Raw genomic sequence first — 25566 nt, 5'->3', positions numbered from 1 at the left:
AATGCCCACGCCAACGGCTATGGGTTGACAGCGGTGTATACCCAAATACACACACCAATAGAGTCCTAGGTCAAAGGTCCCAAATTCAAATACGGATGGGGATTGGCAGGGAACATAAACAAGTCAAGCAGCAAGAGTCCAGACCACAGGAACTCTTAGAAAGTTTCTGACCTAGACAACCACAAGACATCAAGAGAAGCTCCACAAATGTTATTTGCTTAAGCTGGGCCCACTGAGAAGTCCTTTCTGCACTATATCCCATCATTCATTGGGTGCTGGCTGAGTGATAATAATCTGCTGCTTTGCCAGATTCATCAAAACATGCCAGTTGCTCCCCTTCCTAAAGGCTAAATTTTATGATAAACTTTTCCAAAAAGAAAAAACAGTATGCTATGCAATGTATCTGTACACGTATATACACGATTCACTCTACTTTGGAGAGTACCATATATAAAGTTAAGGACAATATTGGGTAAAATCTTTATCAAAGTGAGGAAAAAGCTAGAAAGACACACATACAGTATTTGTGATTTGAGTTCTATTATTCAGAGGCAATTCAGCTATTTTATTAAATGCATTATCAAGTAAAGTCTTTATTTTATTTTATTTTATTTTTTTTTGAGAAAGAGTCTCACTCTTCACCCAGGCTGGAGTTGCTGACAATCTCAATACAGAGTCTATTCTTGAAGCAGCGGTGTGATCTCTGCTCACTGCAGTCTCTGCCTCCTGGGTTCAGGTGATTGTCATGCCTCAGCCTCCCAAGTAGCTGGGACTACAGGAAAAATTAGCCTGGCCAATTTTTGTATTTTCAGTAAAGACTGCATTTCACCATGTTGGCCAGGCTGGTCTCGAACTCCTGACCTCATGTGATCCACCTGCTTCGGCCTCCCAAAGCGCTGGGGTAACAGGTGTGAGCCACCACGCCCAGCCGTGAAGTCTTTTAAAAATAAAGATTTACCAATTACATTTCAACTAACCAAAAATTAAATGTCAAATTGATATGTGCAAATACATAGAATGTCAATGTTAAGAATTTCACAAGACTTTACTTAGTCTGCTTACAAACGTGTCAATTAAGTACCCGAAACACATCAAGTTGTCCATGGGTTTTTCACACAGAATAGATGAATGGAGCAAAAACAAGGAGCTATTTTATGCTAAACTATACTTACTGGCTTATCCTTGATGGTGGGACTTGATACACAAAGGTAGAGTTTTCCATCTTCTTCAATGCATGCATCAATGAGAGCCTGCACAGAGCTTTCATCTTGAAAAAGCAGAAATGCATAGCCTGAAAAAAAGGGGGAAAGAAGGCTTACATGTCTTCCTATCTTTTGGTAATTCTTCAGGGGAAAGGAATCATGCACTAAAACTAAAGAAAGGAAAAGGGAATAGGAAAAAAAATTAAAACAATATTTATACCAAAAGTCTGATAACATCAACATACAGTTCCTTTTGGTAGTATCTTGAAACATCTTTTAGAGTAAAATTAAATTTGAATTAAAAGAATATTAGGTTGAAATTTTAAAGAGCATTTGGGAAAATGCAAGTTTAACAATGAAACATTTCACAGTGAAGGTGAACATTTATGAAAAGGCTACACATTAAACAATGTAAGAATAAATTACATAAGTATAATGAATCTTGAGAATTACCTTTAGGAGGAAAATACGATTTGCTCTCGGCTTTATGAGGCCAATCCACAATCAAAGGGCCAAAGCGACGAAAACTGGCTGTGATCTCATCTAATAACAAAGCAAAACAGTAGATTTAAATGTTTTTATGATCATTTTTTGAAAGTTTTTTTTTAAGTTTCACATCTACTATTTACAAGAACAGTAAAAAGAACTCCTTTATCCCCTTCATCTAGATTCTCCAACTGTTAATAATTTGCACATCTGCCTTCACCCTCTTTCTTCTCTCTTCCTCTTTCTCCCTCTATCTGTACATAGAAATCAATCTTGCCATCCAGCCAGCATCTTTTTCTGAAATGGTGCCCTGTAATCCCAAACATAACTACTGGTATCTGTTCAAAGCAAGGCCACTCCCTTATATAACGATTTTGATATCACACTATTAGTGATTCACAGACTTCATTTAAATTTCAAAATCCTTTCTGATCCACACTGCTATCCAGAACATAGGTCGTACTTAATTATCATATCCTCAGAGCATCAGTCTTTTTCCGCTTTGGAACAGCTCCATGTGCTTTCTTGTCTTTCATAGTCATTCTATAGAATGACTGCTATGGTCTAAACATTTATGTTCCCTCAAAATTCATAAGTTGAAACCTGTTCCCCAGTGTGAGGGTATTTGGAGCTGGGGTCTTTGGTAGGTGATTAGGTCACGGGGGTGGAATCTTTCAGTGGGGTTACTGCCCTTATAAAAGAGGCTCCGGAGAGACCCTTCACTCCTTCTGCCATGTGAGGGTACAATGAGAAGATTATTCTCTATTGGGAAGCAGGCCCTCAGCAGACACTGAATTTGCTGGCGCCTTGATCTTGGAATTCCCAGCCTCCAGAATGGTGAGAAATAAAAATTTCAGTTGTTTATAAGTCACTAAGTCTATGGTATTTTTTTATAGCAACCTGAACAGATTTAAGATAGTGACCCTCAACCTGGGTCTGTGCTCTGCCTCCTATGACCAGAATCATGCTATGTATTCCAAACTGGAATATCACCCTAATGGTGCAATGCCATCCTGTCCTACCATGTGCATGTTAATCTTTTTTCCCCCCAAGATAAGGGCTCACTATGTTGCCCAGGCTGGTCTTGAACTTAAATGATCCTGCCGCCTCAACTTCCCAAGTAGCTGGGACTACAGGTGCATACCATCACACCTGGAGGGCGTGTTAATCTTGATCACCTGGTTTCTCTACCACAAGGAAACCTTTTCTCCTTTTGTACTCAATTAGTGTTTTACAAGAGTATATTGTGTTGCTCACCAATATCCTGTTCCTTCATGAGCCTTGGCATCCATTGAAGACTCCTGCCTATATTAACTACCACCTTAATGGTTGCCAAATAATGATTATCTGTTTCCATCATTCCTTCTACATGTATTAGTTAGTATTGTGCAGTAGGGAAGAGTTTTCTATCTGTCCCATTGATTTATTCATTTATTGATATCAGTTTGGGTCTATCTTATTCAATGGGTTGTGATCCAATTCACTCATTTATTTTGATGCTCAATTTGTCCCAAAAATTGTCCCTGATTTGGCTCTAATTGTCAAACTGTCAGGGACAATTTCTCCCCGCTTGTCCCATAGGCATGGGAGGCTCCTATGTCCTTCGTACTTCTTGCCACCATTCTTAAGCACTTTCATGCTTTCTGGCCTAAGAAGATACTCCAGGCTCATATTATTCTTTCCCTTTCCCAGCCCAAGAATCAGTCTTTCTTTTTCAAGATGTATTGATCATCTTAGTGGCAAAAGATATTTAGAAACTAAGATACAGGTGCTCTATATGCTCACTGCTAGTGAGTATTCATTATTTCTAAGTCTTCACAGTGAATGAAGCTAGGAAATAAATAAATACATACACAAACACGCATTTATAACTATTTCCGTATCTGTGTATGTACTTACAAAAACTAATGAGTTCATACTGATATTTTCAATATGACTCCAACATCTCATGGCTTTTCCGAGCCTTCCGCCTTTCTATTTTTATATTCTCTTTTTGCAGGGAGAAACTTAGCTCCCAATACCTGTAAAGACATTTACTAATTTGCTCAATGTAACCAATCTTTCCCCTAACCTGCTAGCCTCCTCTACCTTCTACCTTTGTGCCTTGGGTCTTCTCGCCCTTATTTCTTGGATACTATACGTGCTGCTGCTCAGTCCTCTGAGCAAGCCTCCTCCACATACATGTATACACATCCCTCCTCTTGAGACCTCTTCCCTGTCACCAACCCACTTCCTTGACAGCAATATCTCAGCCTTAGAGGAAGGGAGAGGAAAAAGGGATGAATGGGAAAAAATGATAGACAAGGAAGGCCTGACCATATTTTGCTATTAATTTAAATGATACAAATTATGCTACATTATACATTTGGACACTAATGAGATTACGGAAAGATACACTTCAAAGAGACTTCTAGAAAGAGTAGGTAAGCATGTGTAGATAAGACATGATAATAGGGCAGGGTAAAGGAACAGAAAAGAAAGATGAGGAGTATGTCTAAATTCCAGTCTGATAGAGCTGTTTTCATCTTCCCCAGACTGTGAAACAGTCTAATCTGCTCTGCTACGATATCTGTTTCTATGGTAAGTTTAGTTTGTGTGAGTCTAGTAAACAGGAAACAATGTCAGTATAACATGGAAGTTGTACTGGTTCATAAATGATTTTTCCTAGGCAAGGTGAGCTAGCATAGTTTGAGGAAAGAACTATAAACTTCACCAGGAAAGGAAAAAGCCCCCCTACTTGTCTGATGTACAGGTACAAACCCTCCCAGCTCTGTTATAAGAAAATTAAAAATAAGTGCAGCAACCAGAATTCTCTTGTCAGAGAGCTATGCCCCTAACCTTGCGGGGCTCTTATCTCCTGACAGTTTAGTTTGTGCTTCCTCAGGTGTTCAAAGGTCGGTTTCCATCTGCATTGTCTCCATGCTTGCAAGCCAACATTTCTGCTTTACTGGTTTTGTACATTTTCAATATTCCCTGAAGCAGCCCCAAGCATGTTGAGCTACCTGCCTGAATTGTCCAAGTTATCTCCAAGGTACTAATTCTCTTCTTGTTAGTGCTTTAGGTACCAAGTTCATTAGGTTTTAAATGATTTGTCTTTAACCTTATTTTCCCCCATAAACCCTGTAATTTTTAGTGCACAATTCTGCAGAACACAATATTCTTCAAGCTATGCTGAGAGCAGGATGGAGACTGATTCAGACAACCCTGAAATTTCAGCATAGCTTCCACCAAGACATTTTATTGTAGACAAAAAGAAGAAGCAAAAAGCTCAGTTTATTTCGATCTTTGGCTTTTTAGAACCACTTGTGTCTCAACCTTCCAAAGGATAAATCATCTTAAAGAAAATGAAGTGACTTGATAAGTTTGATCCCAATCTAAATGTGAAGATACTAAACCTTATTATTTATTAGATCTTATACATGTGTAAAGAAATCTATTCTATTCTCCATAACATGATTTAGTGGATTTCCATTTTCACTCAGGAAATGAAGACAAAAGAAATTAGGAAAGCAACCAAGAATATGTGATTGGTATAAGGTCTGCTACTCTGATTTTTATCAGGGTCACTCAGACCCATGGAGGAATAGCATATTCCTGAACAAGTCCCTCTAAGTCTTTGCATGGCTGGCTCCTTATTCAGGTCTCAGCTTAAATATCAATTCCTCAAAGAGGCTTTTCTTATCCACCTAATTTTAAAAAACTCCCTGTGTCACTATTTTACATCATCCTGCTGTGTGCTTTTCAACACTTGCTCTCTAGTATTTTCTGGCATATTTATACATTGTTTATGGGCCTTCTCCCAATAAAATGTAACCTCTATGTAAGCAGGGACCTTCCATCTTGTATGCTACCTCAAATAAGATTATCTTTGTAGTACAACTGTAGCCTCTATTTTTCAAAAGTTCATGCTTAGTCTAAGATTTTAAACAATGAGCTACACATTTGTGGAGCACTCATAAAAGGTGGGGAAAACAAAGGAAAATACATCACTGAATTTGTCCAAAGTTAGCACACACAGACAAAAAGGGAGTTAGTACCCATGTATGCACCCAACAATCAAATCCCTTGGAAGCTTTCCCAGTGATGTTTACTCCTTTTCATATAGTCCAGTCCCTTGCTTTAGTTGGTTGGCACAGCTCTGCTCCCCTCCCTTCTATGAATTAATCTTATATGCCATGATAGGAGGATAGGACAAGAGAATAATGCAATCAGGGCTAACGACTGGAACCAGATAAGACTGTTATTGTAACACTATCTATGAGTTTCCTACTATGTGCCACCATCTGGGCATCCTGCTATAAACAGTTCTAAATATACCTTCATCAATGTCTGGAGGCAATCCGCCTACAAACACCTTGCGAGAATATCGTTCCACTCTTTCCCCATTCTGGTGACTGAAACAGTGAGGTGAACCCAGGCCACTATGAAGAGGTTGATCCCCACGGCCATCATCCAAGAATCCATCTTCCATTGGAAACAGTGAAGACTGACCTGGAATAGAAAGCAGGGAAAAAACGGTAACAGAAAACGTTCCTTGTCACTGATTATAATGCACAAGAAACAAGGAAACAGCAGATTCAATAAAACTGCTGCTTTTGTTTTCTCACTGAATAATAGAAACACTTAGCTATACTCTTGAATTCCCACCAACTTAAAGTCCCAACTGAGTCAGAGAGAAAGCACATGGTTAAATATTAATAGAGGGCGACTCAAGTATCCCACTGGGATCCAGAAACTTCAGTGAAGTGAACTGAAGTACAGGAGGAGAGAGCACGCTTTAGCAAGCAGTCGGCAGCAGACTGTACTCCCTTGGCAGGGCCCCATGGCTATTGGCAACCTAGACATGTACACTAAGTATTAAATTTGGCTATAAGACATTGAATCACTTACATTTCTTTAAAAAATCAAACAATATAGCCTGCACGATTTCCTCTACGAATGTGCTTAAAATGAACAGGTAGATTTTTTTTTTTTTTTCCTGAGACAGCGTCTCGCTGTTTTACCCAGGCTGGAGTACAGTGGTATAATCATAGCTCACTGCAGCCTCAAACTCTTGTGCTCAAGTGATCCTCCCACCTCAACCTCCCAAGTAGCTGGGGCTAGAGGCACATGCCATGACATGTGGCTAACGTAACAGGTAGATTTTTAAAGTGACCACTCATTTTTGTTTACCTTAACTAATGGGATATAATCAAAACCCACTTAATGTTACATTCCAACTTCATTGTGTAGTCTTATGGAATTTCAGATTATTAGGCATGCTAAAGATATATTTATTATTAGCTGGGTTATTATCAGCTTGCTAAGGGTATTATCTGTTTCTAAAAACTAGTCATTAAATTTGCTATTTGAAAATCTTATCATCCAGAATATATATGCAGGAAACACCAGAGATGCCAATATGTGTAACAGTCCTTCCATATTTACCTGAGAGCAAAATATAAACTTTTAAATCATAAGGAAAACACAGAGCTACAAACAGCTGCACAATCTCCCAAGCACTGTTTTATCACTTTTCTGGCTGCCAATTTACTTCTAGGTACTACTTGAGGAATTTGTTAATGGATCCTCTAGAAATGTATCTCAAGTGCTCTTACTTTAATAGAAACATTCCAGGTTTTGCCATACTTGTCTTCAATTTCTATTACTAAACACAAATAATAACAGTATATTTTTTATAAATTTATCCTATAATAGCATATGTCAAGTGAAGACACGATCTGTTTATAAAACTGGAGCTTATTTCGTGAACGATCTTAAAAAATCACTTATCCTTTAAATCTAAGCTATTTAACTGTCTTACTTTCTTATAAAAAGACAAAATATAGGTGCCAAGAATAAGTTATTCAGGTACCTCTAGGAAATGATTCTTTAGAATTACCTAAAATTTCTAGAGCTTTTCCCCCAAATGTTTGAAATTTATAGGATTAGTCATTTATTTAGCTCATCTCATTTTAAACCACATGTATTGTTTACTTAGTACAAAAGAAAAAAGAAGTCGACATAAGGCATGTAAGTATAATTAAACCTCCAAGATAATGAGGTATTTTGGGACTAGTGTGACTGTATTTTTCTTTTTAAAGATTCTTAATTTTTTTCTAAGAAATTCCTTTTAGAAAGGAAAAAAAGCAAATCTTTAGATATAAGTTGAGTTTCTAATGTAACACAGGGAAATCATTTTGATTCAAATCCAAATGCCACCATTCTGATAAATTTCTTTAGAGCTCCTTAACTCCTTCAAATTATGTCTAAAATGTTAACTGTAGCACAAAAATTATGTAAGGATCAAAGCTATGCTTAATTTCCCCTCTCCCCTTCCCCACAAAGGTTAGAAATTAAACAAGCTTGGGTCGTCTCCAAATACAAGTGATACATTTAAAAGTTAAAAACAATGTTACCTCTCCTTCGCCCATATGTCCTTGCTGCATGTCAAATGAGAAAAAAACAAAAACAAAAAAAACAAAACAACCTTTCAAACATTGTCAAAAGAATCAACTGTGATTTCATCTACCAGCTTTTGAAAATGAAAAACTGTGACTACATTCTTCATTTCCTGGTAAATGTCTGAAAAAACAAGGAACTGGATGGTAAGAGGTCAATTTTGTGCATTTTTAAAATTTCTTCAGGGACACTGTAAAACTTTATTGAATCTTATTTGTTTTAGGGGAAGCTTTTTGCTGTAATTGTTGCCCAAGGTTCAAACTATTATGAAACGCAGGCAGTATACAACATGATCAGAACCAACTATTACCATATTAATAACGTTTTCTCTCAGAATTCCCTGCTAACTAGCAATTTAGTAGATATACCCATATTTAATTCATGACTTTTTCACCACCAGAAGAGAAATAACAATTTTACAGTATTCCTCAGTTAATCCTTTATAAGAGAAAATCATAACAAATGAAATCTTTAAGCAATTCATCAACTTCCTTTTAGCCAACAGTTCCCTATGCCTAATTAAGTCTTCTACCAAGTCCTAAATGTTGAAAAGTAAAAGGTTTGGTATTTTTATTGCCAAGTAGGTTGTAGCCAAGTGGCAAAGTAAAGGTAATTAATAATCCACTGGAATACTCAGGAAACGACAGTATAAACTTTAAATCAGAAAACCTTTGAGAAAATGTCTTCCCTGAAACAAATTGGCACTTACAAGCCCAGCCTGTCCAAACACCTCAATTCTATCCAACAAACATTTCTTGAATGCCCGATCTTGTGGATAAATAGTAAATAGAACATGTCCCTGACCTCCAGAACTAGCAGCTTTTAATGCCAGAGGGCCACATAAGCAAACAACAGTGTGGCATGCCTATTGTTATGCTAGTTACGTGGTAGGCATAACAGGAATAGAGGAGGAAGAACTGGCTCTGATGAAAAAGTTGGGGGTGGGGGTAGGGAATTTGAGGTGGTCCTTAAAGGAAAAACAGAGGAAGGGCTCCAGGCTCAGCAGGGTTACAGGCAGGGGTGCTGCTGTAGCATTCAGGGAAAGGTGGCCAGAACAGAAGCATGTAGAACAAGTGGGGACTTGGCTGGGGATGAGGTTTCAACAGGAAACTGGGATGGGTTTTTTCTTTTTGGAGACAGAATCTAGCTCTCTCACCCAGGCTGCAGTGGTGTGATCTCAGCTCACTGCGGCCTCTGCCTCCCGGGTTCAAGTGATTCTCGTGCCTCAGCTTTCCCAATACCTGGGACCACAGGGACGTGCTACCATGCCCAGCTAATTTTTGTATGTTTTCGGCAGAGATGGGGTTTCACCATGTTGGCAAGATTGGTCTCGAACTTCTGATCTTAAGTGATCTGCCCACCTCAGCCTCCCAAAGTCCCGGGGTTACTGCCTGGGATAGGTTTTTGAGTTAGAAAGTATAGCTCCTTTAAGAAATCACTACCCAGACTCACAAACTAGTCAAGGTTTTTATTCTTATTCTTCTAGATAAATGCTAAATAAGTATAACTCAGAAATATTATGTGATTATCTTCCAAAGTGAAATTATATCTCAAACCAAAATACATTTCTGCCACACTTAGATAGCCCCAGATTTCACCAAAGTATTTGAGCAAATGGATTCACACAACATACAATCTCCCACAAGCAGCAGTGCTTTCACTTTAATAGGTCTTAAGTTTAGGGGGTTGGGGAGAGGTAGGTATTTTCTGACTTAATCAGACAGAGGTTAGAAAGACAAACAGCATCACAAAAGCAGATGCTTGTTTAAGAACATTCTATTCGGCCGGGCGCGGTGGTTCATGCCTGTAATCCCAGCACTTTGGGAGGCCAAGGCGGGTGGATCACGAGGTCAGGAGATCGAGACCATCCTGGCTAACATGGTGAGACCCCGTCTCTACTAAAAATACAAAAAATTAGCCGGGTGTGGTGGCAGGCGCCTGTAGTCCCAGCCACTTGGGAGGCTGAGGCAGGAGAATGGCGTGAATGCAGGAGGCGGAACCTGCAGTGAGCCGAGATCTCGCCACTGCACTCCAGCCTGGGAGACAGAGTGAGACTCCCGTCTCAAAAATAAAAAAGAACATTCTATTCATACAACTGCTTCAAAGATAAGGGAGTCTGGGGAAACAAAGCAATGATTTGAAAATCTTAGTGCTGTCAATCTTAAAAAGTTGATTGATGCTGCTTGGATTTCTGAGAAAACAGATATTTGAAAAGAATAAGCTTTTATAATATAGCTACAAAATTAACATGAAAACTCTCATGGCTTCCATTATTTCAAAAATAAATAATTGCCAGAATAGTAAGGGCTGTGAATCAAAAGTTACAATCAAATACTCTTGAAATCTTCAAATGTATACTCTCAAACTTTGATTATATACTGTAAAATTAAACTGGTCAATATAAAATAATTCATGGTTAAATTCCGAGATTAAATTCTGAAAGCTACGTAGACATTTTCTCATATTAAGGGAAAACAGGTTATAAGTGAACAATGTTTACAACTATAAAAGTTGCCCAATCAAATCAGGAAATTAATGTAAATTAATACTGAAGAAATAAAAACAATGACATTCTGGAACATTCAAAACGAGCATGTGTCCTTATACATTATTTTTCATGTAAATTTTGACATAAGATACATACACAAAAATAAATCATAATAAGTTCAATGAATTTTCTACAAATTGAACAGATCTATGTAACCGGAACCCAGACATTAATATAATGCTAAATAATGTCACTTTATCTTACATAAAAAAGATGTACTAAGCACTTTTCCTCACTTATTTCAAAGTATATTGGCACACACTTTATGATGAAATTCTTGCAACATAGAACCTCTCTGCTTTCCTGAGGAAAATGTCAGACGGATTTCCAATTTCATGACCAGCAAGTGTTGCTCGTTATTTGATGTTTCTCAAATGTCTGAGGAAGTGTAAGTTAAGAAATGACTTTAATTATGTTCAAAGAAATCTACATTTTGGAAAAGTTCTAAGTCAGCAAAACTAACTCTGTTAGTTACCAAAAAGTAGACTCTTAAAAGATTTTTTAGATGCATGCCATTACCACTGAATAAAAATCTCCCGGTCCCACCAAAGTTTTAATGAATACTATTTATATGTTTATCCACTTTTATTATTTCTTAGTTTTGATTTATTTTATTTTTATTTTTGGAGATGGAGTCTTGCCCAGGCTGGAGTGCAGTGGTGCGATCTCGGCTCACTGCAACCTCTGCCTCCCAGATTCAAGCAATTCTTCTGCCTCAGTCTCCCTGGGACTACAGGTGTATGTCACCACACCCAGCTTTTTTTTTTTTTTTTTTTCTTTTTTTTGTATTTTAGTAGAGACGTGGTTTCACCCTGTTGAACAGGCTGGTCTCAAACTCCTGAGCTCAGGCAATCTGCCCACTTCAGCCTCCCAAAGTGCTAGGATTACAGGCGTAAGCCACCGTGCCCAGCCTAGTTTTGATTTATAAAGTCCTCAATAATTTAATGTTCAGAACTAACAGGATTCAAGAATGTTAAAAAAAAAAAAAGCCTCAAAATATTATGGCCATAAATTTTTATAACTTCTGGATACCTGCTATTAGATCTGTTGATATACTTTATTTCTAAAACATCTTTATAGGATTGCTTACAAATGCTTCCTTTCTTTGTTATTATCCTTATATACAGAATCAAATTCCCTCTAGCAAAATATTCCATTAATCTGTAATGCCAGACTTACGAAGAAGGTACAGAAAGACTTGTCAGGGCTCCCCCGACTTTCTCCCTCCCCACATACTTTATTATAAAAATAAATTATTATTTATCCCATAAAAAGTACTTTTTTCTCATTTGTTGCAACATTTGTAATAATCAAAAAGAAACAAAGTACCCACACATTCAAAAGAAGAAACATCTAGTATGTGGCATTTTTTATTTTATGTATGTACATATATATGTATGCATTTATTTCAAAGGAGCAACCCTATTAACTGAGCATGTGGCATTTTTAAATGTGACTCATGTTCATGTACCTAAAGCTCTCTAAGATGTCGGCCTGCATGCAGTGTCTAAGTGTGTATTGTAGAATCCTTATTGTGTACATTTAAGAATAAAGAAAATATAAACAGATATGTAGGAACATGCATAAAATTTTTACTTTTTATTTTATTTTTATTTTTATAGAGATGGGGTTTTGCCATGTTGCCCAGGCTGGTCTCAACACCTGGGCTCAAGCAATCCACCCACCTGGGTCTCCCCAAGTGCTAGGATTGCAGGCATGAGCCATTGTGACTGGCCATGAAATATTTTTTCTAGAAATAACCACAAGAACCTTTGGAGACAGAAACTTCTAGAAAGAGGAAAGAAGGCATTCACTTCTTGTTTTATCCCTTTCTGTACCATTTGAATTTATTATTATTGCATATGCTATATTGCTATATTTGTTAATGAACCCTTTTTGGTTTTCTCCCTGGCACTAATATTAAAAATGAAAAAATGACATTATTGCTTTCATACAAAAGCATACTTTGCTACATGAGAGGACCTAATCAAATCAATTCTGTCACGAATAGGACTTTAGGCCATGAAGGATCAGATATTACTATGTTTTAGTGGACAATGAAACAATGGATCCTATTCGGGTTACGCTGATCTACCTTAGGCTCTCCATCTGTGCACCTCTCAACGCCCCACGGTGAGAAGACAAATAGCAATGCTATTTGGAAAAAAAGGGGAGGGGTGTAACTCAGATGATAAGATGTTATCAAATAACTGACTTCTGGCTAGGCATGGTGGCTCACACCTATAACCCCAGCACTTTGGGAGGTTGAGGTAGGCGGATCATTTGAGGTCAGGAGTTCAAGACCAGCCTGGTCAATACGATAAAACCTCATCTCTACTAAAAATATAAAAATTAGCTGGGTGTGGTGGTGCACGCCTGTAATTGCGGCTACTTGGTAGGCTAAGGCAGGAGAACTGCTTCAACCCGGGAGGTAAAGGTTGCAGTGAGCTGAGACTGACCACTGCACTCCAGCCTGGGCAACAGAGTGAGACTCAGTCTCCAAACAATACAAAACAAAACAAAACAACCTGACTTTTCCAGGAGGACTAAAAGAAAAATACGGGGAGAGGGGTGGGGAAATTAGCCAAATTAGTAAATCAGTTGAAAATATATAAATCAAAGGTTTGAAGCTAAAAGGAATTAATCTGTGAACAAAAGAATAAAGATGGTAGAACCAAAAAGCAGACAGAATCATTACAAAGATCAAAGTATACAATTCAACAAAGATGCAAAGAAACATTTTAAATGATTTTATAAATTAACACCTAATTTAATAGGCTCACTGCCACAAAATTAATTTACATTTGCTTTATGGTTAGAAATTCCTATCACTTTGGCTTATGTCTACATTAGTTTGTTGGCACAACAACATTCAAAGAATGCTCCCAAGATCTGATAAAGACACTATTATTTGTAAGGCCTACCTTAGAAAAGAGCAGAGAATGCAACTCTAGTTTCCTTATGTCCCTAACCCTCAGTTTCTTTATTTATAAAAATGGGGAGCAAATGAGAGAATAATGAAAAACACAATGTGTATATGTAGTGGTCAGTCACATACTCAATAAATAATCTCCTCCCTTTCCCAAAAGTAAAGTCATATGCATATATTCTTAGTATCATCTCTTCAACAATTAGCTTTTCATTAGCATTTTAAGGTTAACAATTGTAGAGCACTTTAGAGTTTACAATTTGTTTTCATATTATCTTTTCAACGAAGGGATCTTTCAACATGCTTATTATTGTAGCAACTAGAACCATATTACATACATTTTTGGTAAGTGATCATCATCTACATTTCTCTTGAGTAAATTATACCTTCCTTTTTGATAGATTTCTTCCCCCTCCCAAGCAAACAATCTTCTTCCTTTCATTCCAAAAAACTATAATTAAGAGATGTTGGGCCAGGTGCGGTGGCTCACGCCTGTAATCCCAGCACTTTGGGAGGCCGAGGCAGGCCGATCACTTGAGGTCAGGAGTTCGAGACCAGCCTGGCCAATATAGTGAAACCCCATCTCTGCTAAAAATACTAAAATTAGCTGGGCATGGTGGCAGGTGCCTGTAATCTCAGCTACTTGGGAAGGTGAGGCAGGAGAATCGCTTGAACCTGGGAGGTGGAGGCTACAGTGAGCCAAGATGGAGCCACTGCACTCCAGCCTGGATGACAGAGCAGACTTCATCTGAAAAGAAAAGGAAGGAAGGAAAGAAAAGAAAGAAAAGAAAAGAAAAGAAAAGAAAAGAAAAGAAAAGAAAAGAAAAGAAAAGAAAAGAAAAGAAAAGAAAAGAAAAGAAAAGAAAGAAAGAAAGAAAGAAAGAAGTGTTGTTCTGTGCTACCCTTAATAGATCCCTTATTAATCTCTTCCTCAAAGGAAAGAAAATACATGAGTTGTTAAAACTTAACAGGTTTTTTTTGCTCTATAACTTTCTCCTACCACAAGGTTCATTTTTGAAGTAGCTAATCCTAAGGGCTAGAGCAGTGGAATGAAAGGTTAGAGAAAAAAAAACGTATAATGCTCAAGCATTTCTATACAGAGGTGGTGGTGGTTTCTTGGGTAAAATAAAACTTCAAGCTGGGTTAGAGGAAAATTAATCTTTTAATCCAATGTCTATCTCAGAGCTAAGCCAAGATACTCCAGAGGAATTTGGGGTAACTGGCCTATGTTTAGCACTTCTTGTCACTTAACTGGGAAACTAAGTTTTAGGCTTGCTTCTCATAACCATAAAATGGGCATTTTAACTGTATCCCTACTACATGAAATTTACTAGTAAAAGGCATCTATTACGGGTGGAATTGTGTGGTCACCCTCTACCCCCACCCTCCTGTCCAAATTCATCTGTTGAAGTCCTAACCTCCAGTACCTCAGAATGTGACTATATCTGGAGACAGGGTCTTTACAAAGGTAATTAAGGTTAAATGAGGTCAGTGGGGTGGGCCCTAATCCAATATGACTGGTGTCTTTATAAGGAGAGCTTAGGACATGGACGTGCACAGAGGGAAAACCATGCGGTGACACAGCTATCTGTAAGCCACAGAGAGATGCCTCAGAAGAAATGAACCCTGATGACACCTTGCTTTGTACTTTAGCCTCCAGAACTGTGATGAAATAAATTTCTGTTTAAGCCAGTAGTCAGCAGTACTTATTATAGCAGCCCTAGCAAACTAATGCAGCACCCAAAAAGTAGCTTTAGGGAGTTTGGTTTTAAAAATACACTGAAAATCCAAGAACTCTCCCCAAGATAGCCCCTCAAAAAAATCTCTACAACTATTAACACAGCAATAAATTGAGAAATTCCCTAGAGTGTGAACTGTAACATTCTTAACACAATTACCAATCATTGTTGAATTATATTGGCACTGCCTTTTAACATGAGTGGTACATGAAAGTCACTGTATGAAACTGTAGGAAACTGATGATCGAGCAGGGCAAAAAAATAATTTGATCCATGGATGAATACAACCTATTTATCTTTGTAAAGGCAAATTACAACCTTAGTCCAATATAAGCCACTGAAAACTGGTTGGTGACTCTGACTTTTTTTCTTTTAATTATTGTTATTATTTTTCCAATAAGAGGCTGGTTAGGGGATTTTCTTTTTATTTATTGAGGATTTAAACCTCTTTCTAAAAGCATTGAGGGTGCTCGAAAATTTCAAAATAAAGCATAAAATAAAAATCAGATAGTCAAAATTCAAACATTCATGTGAGAAAGAGAATAAACAGCTGCTCTACATTTTTAGCGAAATAAAACAAGAAAGGGCTTTCAACAGATACTTGGAAGAAAAAGCTCTGAAAGTTACCATTGAAACAAAGCAGAGTGGCTATATAATCACCTTATTAAAGGTTTTTAGAAGCCTGAATAGATAATGGTGGACAAGGAAGAACTGTTCCTTACAGCACCTTTCAGTCTTAAAATTAAACAATGACTATAAAGTGACATAATAAATAAATTAGGCTTTTATTTTCAGTTTTAAGAAAAGGCTGTATGGACACAAGACATGAAGGGAATGCATTTGAAAGTGCATAGTTTTAGATTATTTACCTTAATCACAGACAACGAAAGCATGTTCAACTTTCAACAGTTTTTACAAACTCATATTAATCCTTTGTTCTATATTTTTTTCCTTATATATTTTCAGCTATTAAGAATCAACACATGAATGAGATTAATTCCTAACCAAAAATATTGCTTATTCTAATTCTCTTATTTTGACTTACTATGTGCCAGGTGCTATGCTAAGTGACTTCCACACATCTTCACCACAACAAAATGTGATGGGTAGTATTTGTAATTCTTTAATTAATCTTCACTAAGCACGATTCATTATGCCAGATTTGCAATACAGGTACCCCCAAAACCTGAGCTAAAGTGAGAGCAAAACTACTAAGAATGAATACATCAATGAGATTAATTTGTCTACAGATGTGATCCACTCTAGAAGATATTTTACAAACATGACTGACAGAATGGACAATGTGCATATCTTGATCAAGGTCACTAAAAAATTGTCTCAACACCTCTCCTCCCTACCTAGATCTAATTTCATGACTTTCAAGCAATCTTCTGCTCTAATCCGGACATTGCTACTGCAGAGAGAATACGTCAGTCGAGCAGTCATCCCCGGTATCTGGTCTACCTGAAAGTTTTATGCTTCATTATAAATGAATAAATTGGCATCTGGTCCTAACTGGTTGGTTACTAAAAACTAATCCTTCATCAAATCTGACAAAATCAAGTTTTGGGGCCTCACGAAGCTCAATACCAGACCCGAGACCATGGCAATCGTAGCCCCACGCTCCTGGGTCTTGCTTAAGGAGCCAGCAAGAGATGTTTCTTAAAAGAAAGACATCTCTCTTTGTCCTTTATCTTCATGTCTTTCAGTTTGAGGCAATGTTAACCCAAGTCAGTATGTCTTTATAATAAACAAAATTTCCATGTATGCAACATTAAAAACTATTTAGTTTTCTCTTAGAGTTCATAGACCAGTAAAATTTGAAAACATAAATATTCTGGGAAAAAGTTACTTTTATTTTTTCATTGACAAGATCACTAAAAATAATCTATTTAAGAAAGAAAGGATAGTAATGAAGAAAAAAGGAAAGGCAATCTCATAATAGTATACTTTTTTTCTTTTTTTGAGACAGGGTGTCACTCTGTCACTCTGGCTGGAGTGCAGTGGTGCAATCATGGCTCACTGCACCCTTACCTCCCCATCCCAAGCAATCCTCCCACCTCAGCCTCCCAAGTAGTTGGGACTACAAGCATGTGCCAACACACCTCGTGAGTTTTTAAAAATCATTTGTAGAGACAAGGTTTCCCCATGTTGCCCAGGCTGCTCTTGAATTCCTGGGCTCAAGGAATCCTCCTGCTTCAACCTCCCAAAGTGCTGACTTTTTTTCCTAGTTAAGTGAATTTAGCTTTAAGGAAAACCCACTAGAGAGAGCTTATTTTTCTTGACAACCCTCAACAAAGATGGGCCCCAGAGGCAACTAACTAATCCAACAGGAACACCTTCATAAGGAAACTGGGACAAAGAAGAGTTGATCACTTTGCCTAAGATGACACAGCAATACCCCAAATCTTGTTTCACTACAATTTCCAGTACCTGGAACTGACTCGAACTAGTTCCAAAGGAAAAGGTAAACTCTTCTACATGTATATATATCCCTTATGTTCTCCTTATCCTGATGCCACTGTCACCACTGGGTTTGGTTTTTGGCCTAATACATTTATGCTAGAACACTATATTATGGTATTATTTCTGGCACTGTAGCATGAAAAGACCTACATCTGAGGACCAAGTAAGATTTTATAAGCTATTTAGTCTCCAGAAGATCTGATGTACCCAGCAATTTCTAAGTTCTACAACATATTGATTTCAAACACTAGTCAAAAAGGAGATCCAGTGATAAAAATATTTTTTAACTCCTTATTCACAACATACTAAAATCAAGGAATGGAAGAATTTTAATTTTTATTTGTTTTGGGAATGATGAGAATACAGCTATTTAGTCCAAAACACTTGTTAGGGGTTGTGGAACTTAAAATGAGCTTTGACAAATGGAAGGCATTTTCTACACACAGAAATTTGAAATCCACATTCCAAAGTAAATTAGTAGAAAGTAAGTAAACAAGACCTCTGTATTTCATCCAATTGTTTTAGACCATGATACTAAAAAAACAGACACTGAAATTCTTGTGAGTGGATGTTCCCTCCTCCTGGTGAAACTTAGCTTGCTTCACTATGCACGTAAAAAGAGAACTCAACAGAACATTAGCACAGGAAAGGAGAATCTAATGAAGGCAATGGAAAGCCAACAAAACTTCATTTTTCTTGTTTTTGTTAGACAGCAAACAGCAAATGACCTTGTCCTATGCAATGTCAAGTACTGTGGTTTTAGGCTGCCTTTTTCTGGTTTTAGATCTCTGCTTATCCTTTCCTCTTGGAACATTTTTCCAGCCACGTGGAAATGGCTTTTATGTTAACATTTCAAAGGATACTCTACAGAAGCTAACATTAGACAAAGCCAGTCTTTAGGTATCATTATGGGATTTTCATTTATTCTGATTGTCACCAAGTTCAGGACAGGGAATCAGTTGGCCCTCAAATTAAAAAGAAAAGTTTCTGCCACAATTTTGAGGTAAAAGAATTATTCTTAAAATAGCTGATAGTTTAATAGCAACTTACAGTTATCATTATGGAACAAACTAATGTCATTTCTCCACTGCTGAAGCACAACTACTGTATCAGCTTTGTGCACTTCACTAGGGTAAATCGATTATCACTTACCATTAATAAGCAGAGAGCTATCGGATCCTGGATATGAATAGTTTAGACGACCTGAAGGTAAAAGAAGGCCGTTACTAAATTTACTGTTTTCATAGATGGTTTAAACTTATTCAATAACAGAGCTAATTGACTTGCTTTCAAATAGGCAAGGTATTTGAATCAGAGGATATATCAATCAGTATGTTCATCAATATTCGAAAAGGAAAAGTTTGAAAGTAGGAAAAGAAAATATTTCTCATATTTAACTAGGTCCTTCTAATTTGCAAATCCCCATCCAAGGTAATTTTCTTTATACCATTATGTAATAGCAACTCATTATGACAATCTTCACATTTCTGCCCCAATAAATGTGAAAATTTTTCTTCATTTGTGTAGTGTTTTGTTACTTTTGAAAGTATGTAATTGGCAGTAATATTTTCCTATGTGACTCATAAGAAAAGTGCCACGCTTATGCCTACATGTAGAGACAGGCTAACGGGTTTAATTTCAGGTTTGGCGAAATATTCTCAGAGGGAAGAAGAACATTTCACTGAACTTACATATGATGAAAAACATCAAAAGCCCAGGGCACAGTAGGCACTCACTAAATGCTGGGTTACTTTCCTCTGAATTTTGAAGTGTGTCAAAACCTACTTTTGAAACTAAAATGGGCACCCAAGATATCTCTCAAAAAAGAATTTGTGAAGGTACTAAAATTTTTGTCAGATGAACTGTCTTCCAAATTGGTAGCCACAAATAACACATGAGGGGGAATGGCACTGGGATTTCTCTATCTTGAAGGAATTACATTTCTGTTTTGGAAGAGTTTCAACATGTAAGTTGAGTTATCTACACTACAAATCCTTACTGAGTACACATATGGACCTAGTTCTAAACTATAAGTTATAAAATAAGAATCATCATGTAACACTTTTAAGTGTCCAAACCTCATATGCCATCTGCACCCACCTTGAGAAGAATGACTGAAGAACCTTCAACAGGCCTTCCTCATCTAAGGAATGGATAGGGGAACCTGGCTGGTAGTTCTCTACGATAGTTCCGCCCTCTATAAATCAGGATTTAGAACAGGAATTTTAAAGTGACTCAGAACTACAAACATTCCTTTAGGAAACAGCACTCTGAATTTTGACCCCACAGAACCATGACTCTCAAAGGCTAAGGAAAAACGGATAAACATAGGTTCTCCGATGACTTGGGGCTGGGGCAGGCCTTCCAGGATGCCTGCAAGGACTCCACCTAGTTCCACTGAACACTCTGAGAACCAGAGCTAACATGGGGTCCCATCAATCCAACAGCTACATATTAACAACTCTTTAGAAAGGAACTTAAGGTCTTCAATGTTTTAAAATGCTGCTTTTTTGAAATAGTCTCATAGTAATGAACTCATGTAATGAAAAGAGGAGACTATTCTCTATTGCCAACAGCTTTAATTAATCCATATCCAAAACTTGAAGTCTGGATAAACTCTAAATTTTATAATTTTCCTACAATTTTAAAACCAAATGAAAGGATTTAAAAGAAATTAAGTTGGTAATTGTTCCATTTAAATTTCAGCTTGTTCCTATATAGGGAGTGGAGGTAGGAATGGAGATGGAAGAAAAAAAGGTAAAAATTAATTTTGATATTTCAGTTTATTCCTAAAAATTAGTTTCATTATTTAATGCTAATGTACATAGCCAAGCACCCAAATCTACTGAATTCTATCTAGGCTGCTTTTTAACTAAAGCCTGGATCTATGGCCTGTCACAAATATATATTTTTAAAAGGATAAACTTGAGATGTTAGGAGCAAGAACATGACCCTGTTAAAAACTTGGGGGATAGAGGGCCAGGTGAAGTGGCTCATGCCTGTAATCCCAGCACTTTGAGAGGCCAAGGTGGGCAGATCACCTGAGGTCAGGAGCTCGAGACCAGCCTGGTCAAGGTGGTGAAACCCCGTCTCTACTAAAAATACAAAAATTAGCCAGGCATGGTGGTGCACGTTTGCAATCATTTCCAGCTACCGGGGAGGCTGAGGCAGGAGAATCGCTTGAACCCGGGAGGTGGGGGTTGCAGTGAGCTGAGATCTCGCTATTGCTCTCCAGCCTGGATGACAAAGACAAAACTCCGTCTCAAAACAAACAAACAAACAAACAAAAACTTGGGAGGTGGGAACAGAGTACTGTTTCTGAATTACAACTAAAAGTAGCAGCTGATTTTCTGTAATGGAACATATATACAGATTTTATACTTCTAAAACTCTCTAGTAAATGAATAAGAGCTATCACACACTTTCATTTATCATAAAACATTTTCAGAAGAAAGACTAAATCAATATAGAGACAAAAATATATGATAACATTTGTTGAAATATTAAGAGGAAAAGTCTTATTATCTTCAAGAAGATATTCTAATTATTTAATGCTAACATTGCAATAGAAACTAAGGCTGTTCTATATGAACGATAATGCCTCTTATTTGATGCCAAGAAAGGATTATTATTATTATTATTATTATTATTATTATTTTAATTTTTGAGACAGGGTCTTACTCCGTCTCCCAGGCTGGAGTGCAGTGTGGTGCTATCTCAGTTCCAGCCTTGACCTCCCAGGCTCAAGTGATCCTGCCATCTCGAGTCTCCCAAGTAACTGGGACGACAGATGCATGCCACCACGCCTGGCTAATTTTTTATTTTTTGTAGAGATGGGGGTCTCCCTATGTTACCCAGGCTGGTCTTGAACTTTTGGGCTCAAGCAATCCTCCCACCTCAGCCTCTTAAAGTGCTGGGTTTACAGGAATGAGCCACCTCACCCAGCCCTAAGGGAGGATAATGAACAATGAGAATCCAAAAGACAATTACTAAAGAGGCTGGTTTCACAATGAAGTTTCACAAATGAAGTTCCACTTTATCACAAACTCATGTTTTGGGTACCTTTTAAAAAGAAAATTTCAACTTGACAGTAACAAAACGGTCCTTTAACTCAATTATGAGATTAACTCATCACATATCTCCTGGAGAGACCTCCCGCAACCAAAGTAGTGACCTTTAACACTTTCGCTGTCCCTTGGCCTTATAAGTTACAGTCATTCTACCCTCCAGCTAAGACACAATGCGACAATGAAGAATTACTGGCAAAGTTCATAGCTGAACTCTGAAAGTGATACTTGTTTTTAATTTTTTTGATCCGGCCTTGTGATATGATTCCTGTTGTCAGGTTAGAATCAATTGTGGGCTCTAGTAGCAAACACACCTGTGACATTCTGTTAAACAATCAGCTATTCTTTCTACTTAAATTTTAACATATAGGCAGTGACATTAAGAAACTGTTTCTTTTTTTAACTTTCATAATGCTTGCCTAACCTGTGTGCCCTACTCTTCTGTAAATTCTCTCCACAACTAAAATATCTACAGAGCTGTCCATAATCTATTATGGATAACACATATCATTTCCTTTCTGGATATCTTTCAAAAGCTCCTATTAAAAGTGCCATGGGAATTTGGTTATCTACAACCTTTTTGCACTCTCCTTGTACTCTTTCCTTTATTTCTGTTCTAATATCCTTTCTGCTGCATTGGTGTAAATTTCTATAGATTTTCTATTCCATGGCTAGCTAGTTGATAATCCCCTCCCATGCCTGAGACAGTGGCCCTCACTCCATGTTCCCAATGAAGGGTGTGTATGTAGTTTATATATAAATATATATTTTTATGTTGATATATAAATGTGTGTTTATATATAAGCATATTTGCATACTTATAAATAAATATATACATGTTATTTTTTAGAGCATTTTAGGTTCACAGAAGAATGGAGAGGAAGATACAGAGATTTCTGATATCCCCCTGCCCCCACATATGCATAGTTTACCCCATTATCAACATCCCCACCAGAGTGGTATAGGTTGATGGCAAAAACTGCAATTACTTTTGCACCAACCTATACATTTGTTACACCCAAAGTTCATAGTTTACATGAGGGTTCACTCTTGGTGTTCATTCTGTGGGTTTGGACAAATGTATAATGACATGTGTCCACCCATTATGGTATCACACAAAGTAGTTTCATCCCTCTTTGCCAGCCCCCAACCCCTAGCATTTTTATTGTCTCAGAGACTTGCCTTTTCCAGACTATCATGCAGTTGGAATCATAAAGTATGCAGCCTTCCAGATTGCCATCTTTCACTTAGTCATATGCATTTAAGGTTCCTCCACATCTTTTCATGGTTTCATAGCTCATTTCTTTGTAGTGCTTGATAACAGTCCATTGTTTGGATGGATCACAGTTTACTAATCTATATGCACCTACTGAAGGGTATCTTGGTTTTTCCAAGTTTTCACAATTATGAATAAAGCTTCCATAAACATCTATGGGCATGCAGGCTTTTGCGTAGGCATAAATTTTCTCAAGGATTTTTTCAAATGTATTTTTTTTTCAGATTCACCTTTTTCCAAAACAGCTTTCCCAACGAGGAAACATCTTTTTTTTTTTTTTTTTTGAGACACAGTCTCACTCTGTTGCCCAGGCTGAAGCACAGTAGCGCGATCTTGGCTTACTGCAACCTCTGCCTCCTGGGTTCAAGCAATTCTTCTGCCTCAGCCTCCTGAGTAGCTGGGACTACAGGCACGCGCCACCACACCCAGCTAATTTTTCTATTTTCAGTAGAGACAGGGTTTCACCATATTGGCCAGGCTGGTCTTGAACTCCTGACCTTGTAATCCTCCCGCCTCGGCCTCCCAAAGTGCTAGGATTACAGGTGTGAGCCACCATGCCTGGCCGGAAACATATTTTTAACGAACTCACCAAATTTTATTTGTAGCTACAAAGCAACAACTAACTTGCTTACCTAATCATTTCAGCTTCTGGCTAACCTTCTTATCTCTTTTACATTAAAGCCCCCTTTGGAATTAGAGCTTTTAATACCTAGGCATCTTGAGTTTCCTGTTTGGGTACCAGGTGAGCATTTGATGAGTTAATTCCACTGAACTCAAAACATCAGTATTTCATAAATAAAGTATAATAAAATAAAAATTGAGATGTCTGAATATTAATATAACCCAGTACCTGCCTGCTGTTTTGTTTGGTTGGATTTTTGAGAACTCATCTTTATTTTATTTTATTTTTTCAGATGGAGTCTCGCTCTGTCTCCCAGGCTGCAATGCAATGGCATGATCTTGGCTCACTGCAACCTCCGCCTCCCAGGTTCAAGTGATTCTCCCACCTCGGCCTCCTGAGTAGCTGGGATTACTGGCACCTGCCATTGTGCCTGGGTAATTTTTTTTTGTATTTTTGTAGAGACGGGATTTCACCATGTTGGCCAGGCTGATCTTGAACTTCTGACCTCAGGTGATGCCCCTGCCTCGGCCTCCCAAAGTGCTGGGATTACAGGCATGAGCCATGGCGCCTGGCCAAGAACTCATCTATCTTTAATCATTATCCAGGTTTGGGCACATTCAGAATTAATTTCTCAAGGGTGAAGGAAAGGATTCGGATTTCAGCATGTGAACCTATTTGATAGGCAAAATTCAATCTTTGAAAGCTCTTGGTATTGACTGTGTTATAAATATAAAAAATACCACCTGGTCAGCAGCCCTAATCTTAAGGAACATTATGACAGGAAAAGTAGTAGTCTCTGGAGGCCAGCTGCAGAATTTGGAACCAGAAGCCTGGCATACATCATGCCGAAGGCATAGGCTATATTTGGTGACATGACTCAACCTAGCCAAATATAGGCAACAGATACAGAGTGACTCTGGGGATCTACACTACCAAATCCTACAACCTAGAAAAGATCCATACGTCAACTAGGCAATTCTATGCTAAGCATTTGCCAGTTGGAAGAACCAATATTTACCAACAGACTGACTGAGAATAGGTTGGGGGAGGAGGTGCTAAAAAGAACAGTATGTAGTATCACATCCTTTTAAGACACTAACTAAAGTAACCAAGTCAAAAAATAAAAGGAGAAAAGACTAGAGGAAATCCTCCTTTACATTAGCAGTATATATAAGTATTACTTTAATTAATTAGGTAAAATAAGTTATTTTCTAAAGAATAATCCAGATATTACCACTACCGATAATTCAACAGGAAATAATAAAATAAATGCTGCCATTTCAAACACACAAACACCGAAAAGTACCAAATGTATCTGCAGCGCAATTAGATTTCACGCTATCTATAACCTTTTCTTTTCCACAGTCATGACAACAGTGTTGACAACATGGTACAGGCCAAGGAAGGATAATAGGAAATAACTCTGCAAGGTTCTCCAAAACATACAGACAGTCCTATAAAGTGACAAGTGGCATAAAAATTTTAAGGATCAACTTTTGATTGATTCACCCTATAAAAATGTGGATACTCCAAAGAAAAGCAGGGTGTTTGCAGAGGAGTCTTCAGTGAGCACCATTAAAAATTTCTAATAAATATACACACACATACATGTGTTGTTGTTGACTACCTAACTAGAAGTGCTGCTCCCGCCTCTGCTCCTGCTACTTTTGTTTAGCTCACATCTAAGTGAATCAAAACTATACTGTCATAAGTAATATTTTAAAGGAGGTAGTCCTCCTAGCCCTGCACATCTTCTGTTTTTACAAACCCCACTTGAGGCTTGAAGCAAG

The 25566-nt window shown here is 37.7% G+C and overlaps 1 protein-coding gene across 6 annotated transcripts in view; it reads right to left on the bottom strand.

Moving 5' to 3' along the window:
• The window catches only part of CPEB4 (cytoplasmic polyadenylation element binding protein 4), a 71587-nt gene that overhangs the window by 9025 nt on the left and 36996 nt on the right, over positions 1-25566 (bottom strand). For 2 of the 6 annotated variants that reach the window (XM_025388609.1, XM_025388612.1), the window contains exons 3-6: positions 18964-19014; positions 6006-6179; positions 1656-1745; positions 1173-1291 (exon numbers count right to left, since the gene is read on the bottom strand). In XM_025388609.1, coding sequence (XP_025244394.1) covers positions 1173-1291; positions 1656-1745; positions 6006-6179; positions 18964-19014 — 434 coding nt within the window. Of the gene's footprint in view, positions 1-1172; positions 1292-1655; positions 1746-6005; positions 6180-8086; positions 8111-18963; positions 19015-25566 lie in introns of all 6 variants that reach the window. The other 4 variants (XM_025388611.1, XM_025388613.1, XM_025388608.1 and 1 more) reach the window with 3 other exon arrangements.

Source organism: Theropithecus gelada, chromosome 6 (assembly GCF_003255815.1).
Source record: "Theropithecus gelada isolate Dixy chromosome 6, Tgel_1.0, whole genome shotgun sequence".
Classification (NCBI taxonomy): domain Eukaryota; kingdom Metazoa; phylum Chordata; class Mammalia; order Primates; family Cercopithecidae; genus Theropithecus; species Theropithecus gelada.
This window is presented reverse-complemented; position numbering and strand designations above follow the sequence as displayed.